This window comes from Sorghum bicolor, chromosome 2, assembly GCF_000003195.3.
Source record: "Sorghum bicolor cultivar BTx623 chromosome 2, Sorghum_bicolor_NCBIv3, whole genome shotgun sequence".
NCBI lineage: Eukaryota > Viridiplantae > Streptophyta > Magnoliopsida > Poales > Poaceae > Sorghum > Sorghum bicolor.
The window spans coordinates 63267714-63274298 of record NC_012871.2 but is presented as its reverse complement, the minus strand read 5'-3'; the positions used below and the strand labels follow the sequence as shown (position 1 = coordinate 63274298).

The 6585-nt window shown below is 39.0% G+C and overlaps 1 protein-coding gene across 1 annotated transcript; it reads left to right on the top strand.

Moving 5' to 3' along the window:
• LOC110432333 lies at nucleotides 1–2963 on the top strand. The gene is made up of 6 exons (XM_021452504.1): nucleotides 1–93; nucleotides 201–393; nucleotides 1384–1406; nucleotides 2235–2500; nucleotides 2586–2654; nucleotides 2734–2963. Exons 2-5 carry the CDS (start codon nucleotides 234–236, stop codon nucleotides 2641–2643), a joined length of 507 nt encoding a protein of 168 aa, XP_021308179.1. The 5' UTR covers nucleotides 1–93; nucleotides 201–233; the 3' UTR covers nucleotides 2644–2654; nucleotides 2734–2963.

Below are 6585 nucleotides of genomic sequence, written 5' to 3'. Positions count from 1 at the left end.
GATTTCTCGACCGCCAGTTCCATCCTGGGTCTACGTCTTCCCCAGCGGGCGAGCTCCTTTCCGGCGTTGTCTCCTTCCCTCCTCTCCGGTGTGGTGTGTTCTAATCTTTTGTGGACTTCGATATATTCCTCTGACTCTGATTTTCTTAAGTTTGGTTATTTATTTTTTGTTGTTTATTGCGAGTACTTACTGGATTTTAGGTGACTGGGGCACCGTTTGTGGGAGATCGTCGTATGGGACTAGGAAGAAGTTGTAGTTTTTCAAAGGATTTTGATTCCAACTTCCAGGTCTTGTATTTGGGTACAACATGCCATGCTTTGCATGTTGTGGTGATGAAGATTCCGAGTACCAGACCATCACACCGGGACTCAATACCTAGGACACATCCAGCAAGTAAGAGCAACTGGCCATTTTTGTTGTAATCCTACGCAGAGCATCATTTATCTTCTCTTATTCTGCTAGCAACATGAATGTTTTCCCCTAATCTCTAACTTTATGTCCTTCCGTGGTTTTTATCTGTTATAATCCTCCCATGACCCACCTGTTAGCTAAATTGTTCCTTTGCCAATATGGAAAAAAAATCTTTGTCACGAATGGTGCCTGCCATTTGTTCGATAGAATGCTTCTTAGGAAATTTGCATTGGGAGTTATTTGTATGATGAGAGTATGGCGGCCCATCATGTGTAGCTACCGTTCAGTACTAATATTCTAGAGAGTAGAAATGATTTTCAATGATAAAGCCGTTGAATGATAGGGTAATACATTACTGTTGAGGTGCCTAAGTTCCTCAGATGGCATAAAATATATTTCAACGATAGGGTAATCCATTACTGTTGAGGTGGCTAAGTTTCTCAGAAATAATAGTATCTCAGCAACGTTAGGGTAATCCATTACTTCTCCTATAATTCAACCCTGTTTTACCTTATGTTTAGAATTTTACAATGCTAAAAGGAGTGATTACTGGTTGCATATACATTGTTTTTACTTGGATGGTTTTCTCCCTAAACTCTTGCAGGAAATCTTAGTGCCAAACGGAAATGCCTTTCGGCCATCCGATTTGACATAGATGTCTCATTTTCCATTAGCATTGGCCACTGATTGACACACTACAAAAAGATCCTTTTGTTATTCAATCTTTGGCCTGCCATTCACTTAAGGACATGACTATTATTCTGCCTCAACATGTGGTGCGCAAACATTTTTGTTTGTCTTCTCTTAATTTATTATTCTTGGTTCCTGTCTTATATATAGTCAGCCTCATCTCTCAAATTGTTTACTATCATTTTTTTATTTGTTTGACAGTACAAAATATCTGTGACAATATGATATATTTCAAACATTGGTGTAAACACTCTTTCCTGACAATATGATATATATCTTCAGTTCTTGCTGAGGAGGAGACGGAGGCAAGGATCATGCTTGTTAGCTTCCTTCCGTGCAAAAATTATAGTCCTTAAATATACCATTTCGTTGGTACTATAAATTTACTGTGTGGTAACTTCAGTTATCTTGATGCTACTATTGATGCCTAGGGCCCGGCAATCAGATACTAAATCAGTAACTTGATGTGTTGAAAATGAATGAAGAGTTTATAGGGTTCATATGCTAATCATAGTTATTGGGTTAGCTATTTAGTTGATGACGTAAGAGGACCAACTCAGCATTTAGTTAAGGCATTTATGGTTCTTTTTACTTAAATTGACTGGTCTCTTTTTGCAAGGAACTGCACAATTTTTGTTTGACAAATTAATCATATAGCATCAATTAATTGTGTTGGGAGTGCTTTACTGGTTTTTTTCCAAGATGCAGACGGTATTTACTGCATTTTGGAATCAGGGTGACTATTGTTGTGTTAACTGTTCAAGTACCATCTTTAATAGGTTCAGATTTCTGATAGTTCATCACCTTGTGTAGTGCTGGCACATTTCTAATCTTGTGTGAGATATGCTTCTATAACATCAACAAGCAAACTTGGATGGTTTGTTCAGTTCATAAAAACAAAGGCAATTAATTCACATTCTACTACATGGAACAGGAAAATAGCATTTCTGAAGGAGCACTTGCAGGAATTGTTATAGCCTGTATTGTCTTTTGGATTCTTGTCATCTGACTGTTTGACATGTATTATAGGCAGCAAAAAATGAGAAAAGTACTCTCATCTCGATAGACTCTATATGTTGTATAAATTCTTTTTAAAAAATATATGTTCCACTTATAGCGGTGTTTGTTTACAGGTTCTATTGCCATATCATCACGATAGACTCTACATTTTATTCATAATAGACATGACAAAGAAATTAGTCTACATTATGGATCCCCTTAGCCCTAATCTAAAAGAGAAGATGATAGGTGATGATCGATGCAGTCCATATCGTGATATATTATCTGATGTTGCAAATCACTTCAACCTCGCCATGAAATTGGCGAATCCTGCATGGAAGGATAATATTTTTGACTGGCATCGTGAATTCCCTACATGGGTTCCAAGAACACACAACTGGTAATAACTTACAATATGTATCATCTTTATTAACAAGTAGTTTTTTTGTTTAAGTTACAATAAATAAACACTTGCTTTTATCCAGGAAAAAATCAGGCTTTCTTGCGTATAATTACCTAAAGAAGTGGAACGGGGGAGATTGATGTTCAACACTGTGAGCATATATATTCTCTGTGTATATTTGAATAATACATAGCAAATTAATAAGTTAATTTACTATCTATTATTGACAGGTAGAAGATACACTAAGGATGGAATTTTTAGTGGATATTTTGAGGAGTCGTGAAAATGAATGCGACAACTTCCCTGGAGAACTCAAGGGTCTACTGAAGCAATTCAGAGCTTATCTCTACTACTAATAGTTTGTAGTACGCAATACATGATATTGTAACGCCTTTATGCATGGATGGATGTACCTCATACTATATTTATATTTATGGTTATTTTGAAGAGCATTTTTTTACTGCAATTTTTTTTAATAATAATTAATTACGAAAGTATCTTTTCTTAGTAGAGATAAAAAGATGGATGGTTCACATTTGTTGTTTTAAGTATATCCTTTAAATAAAACCGTAGCAACGCACGGGCACTATACTAGTACATACAACTAAAAATACATACAACTAAAAAGACTAAAGAGTGGACAATTTTTTGGTGCAACAATTTTCTTCGTCCATCCGTCTGCCATCCATGCGAACCCCTCACCCCCGACGCCTCCCACCCCGCGCTTGACCCCCACTCCCCCGACGCCATCTCTCCCCCGCATGCGACTTCTCCTCAATCTCTCCCCCACGGTGAGGCACCAGCGGACATGGGGCCGCCCCACCAGGCGAGGGCGCCGGCCAAGGACGCAAGGCCGCCCACCACCGGCCACCAGGGCGCAGGGCCCTGCTCTCTCCCCCATGGTGAGGCACCAACGGACACGGGGCTGCCCCACCAGGCGAGGGCGCCGGCCAAGGACGCGAGGCCGCCCACCGCCGACCACTAGGGCGCAGGGCCCTGCTCTCTCCCCCACGGCGAGGCACCAGTGGACACGGGGCCGCCCCACCAGGCGAGGGCGCCGGCTAGCCAGGTGCCTAGGTTTTCGTCGGGGGCCCTTGGCCATGTCTTCGCTGGACCCTTCGCCGACGACGAGCACCAACAGGTACACCCACCCCTTCCCTGCTCTCCCTTCTGTGTGAAGCCGAGGACCCAAACCCTAACTTAAGCTATTTGGTGTACTCAGATCTGATCTAATATCAAGCCTACCAAATTTCGTTAAGCACATTCCCATAGATGTTGTTATGTTATTAAATATTTGCTTCGTCGAATGCACTGGTGAGACACAACAATACTCTGTTGACTAGCTGTTCGTTAATTTGGTTTTGAGAAAGATAAACTGGCAGCAAGTGATTGTATGCAACTGATATCTGGAAGATCTGATGAAAGCAGACCAAGTAATGGTTTTTTTTCTCAACATGTGAACTACTTGATGTTACAATGTGATCTCGAGGCCTTTGCGTGCCCTATAGAATGCCGAGGAGCTCGACGTCGCTGACAGGCTGATGGCACTCGTTGGGATCGGTGATTGTGAGTATACATACTATTGTCAAAATTCAGCCACCTTTGATCATCTTTTTTTTCCTTTTTGTATGGTGCTTAATCTACTGCTGTACTAGAGCGAGTCATTGAGAAGGATGATGCTGGGGACAATGATGAGGAAGAAGATGATGGGGTTCATACACCTTTGATATTTTCTATCTAATCTTTGCATGACTCGATTGTCACAGGTAATTTTGTACCTTCGGATAGTTTCACAAAAAAATACTAAGATTATTGCCGGTAATAATACAAATACAGGAACTATTTAAGGCAGTGAAATATCTTACCACATCATTTCTCTGAGCTCTAGAATTAATTAGGTGGTAGTATGTACTACTAAATCATAATCTTGAGCGGGTAGTCATAATTGGCTTCTTGCTAGAAAGAGACAAAATGTTAATCGAATTTACATAATCTTGTGATAATGTTTCCACCTCTATAAACATGCAGGCATGGTAGTTTGGAAGAAACTAGCAGTGGCTTGATATTTATCTCTATTAGATTGTTCATATAAGCAAGGGAAATGGTTGGGTTTGTCTCCCTGTTTTGTTTAGCTCAACAGACTTAATTTATGACTATGGCGCTGGTTATTTATGCATTCCATTAGACCACAATGATTCGCTCATGATTTGTTGCCCGTATATGAAAAGTACTTAACAATCATACATACTAATAGCCATTTCTTTAATATTTGTCTGATTTTTTTCATGTTTAAATGGTATAATTTTAATTCCTTTTTTCTTTGAGATGGATTTTTTCTTTTTTACTAATAGCCCGCAGATGATAAAGCAGTTCAAGGAAAATCAAGGATGACAGCTCCGTTAAAGGTAGAGCCATCAATGACAAAGCTGTTGAGACAGAGCAAAGAATGATAAGGACATTGAGGACGGAATAATGAATGCTAAGGCCATTGAATTTGAAGTCACTGATGATAAACCTATTCAGAGCAAAGTAACTAATGGTAATGCCATTTATCTAGGATTTACATTCATGCATCAAAATTTTAGTCCTCAGATAGGAAAGCTTCAGTTGCAAAAAATACATGACGCTACCGAGGAGCACTTAAGAATAAAGTTGCCATCATGGAATTAGAGTTGCTCTGATGACATTTTGCCTTGGTTTGTTGTCTGCCTGGTTTTTTTATCTCATGCCATTATTAACAAGTAATTTATTCTTGCAAGTTGCAGAAGGCTGCGCTAAAAGGAGTGATTTCTGGTTGTAATTGCAATATACATTGCTTTTATCTGTCCTGTAATGGCTCCAAGGTATGGGTTCCGTAGTCTACCAGCTGTTAAAGAACAAAAACTTTATATTTATTATGCTACTCTTCTTCTCATTTTACAGGTTATTTCAGTCTGTTATTTTGAACAATAGGCTGGAAGCACCAAAAAAACACCCTGCGGATCATGCTTTGAGCAATTTTCTAAGTGCATCCGCAAATTCTTCTAATACATTTCACAATATCTTCAAATGTTGCCGAGCTTGTTCTTTTGTCATCACAAACTGAAAACATACTATGTCAAGGTTGTCTTGGGTCCATGCAACCCCTTGCCGCATCATAGAGCAAACAATGTGCTACATATTCTTGTGCCCAAATAGCTATGTTCTCACCATTGGTTAGATAATTAATATGAAATATCTGTCTGATATGTTTAGATACTAAGTAACTTTTTTGTTCTATTTAGGTTCATAGTTTCAGCTTTGATTGAAAAATTGGCTTAAAAATGGAAATTTTCTACTTACATGTGCATTGGTTGAGTCATGAGTGGATAGATGCTCTGTGAAGCTGATCTGCTTTGTATGAATGTCCTTGCATAGCACTTCACTTCATATGGCAGGTCAACATGATACTTGATCACACTACGGGAACTAAGATGGAGATTGGAGACCTCCCTCGGACCTGTCAATGACCATGCCAGAGTCAAGATCATCCAATAGTGCTAAAGTTTCACCTTAAAGACAATATTTGGGTGTGTTGCTAATAGACAAGACACACAAAAGGTTAGGTGCAAGTCGAGGTTCATCCTCAAAAAGAAAATTCATAACACATCCAAGAGATGAGATTTTTGTGTGTAAACAATTTATTATAGCCTTATATTTTGAGTACGTAACCCCATGTAAATTATATTAGAAACGATACGATGTGCAAATTGACTCGGTTTGCACCTTGCAAGTGTTAAGCCAAGATGAGACATCCTCCTCTTGTAGTTTGGTGTTTGGTACTATAAAGTTCCCATTATGATGCTAATGGCTTATTTATCTTACATGTTAGCTAAATTGAGCATCATTTACTATCAATCCTTGTAGATATATTTCTATGTTGCTTTCTCTCCGGTATGTGCTACGTTGATATTTGCATATATGCACTTGATGGCTGACTTACCAAAGAGTGACTATAAAAGCAAGAATAGATGGGTATGATATAATATCATAGGAATAAAATGATCTGTAGCAACGATGGGCATGATCCTAGAGGGGAAAATGACCAATGCTGCGGAACTTAT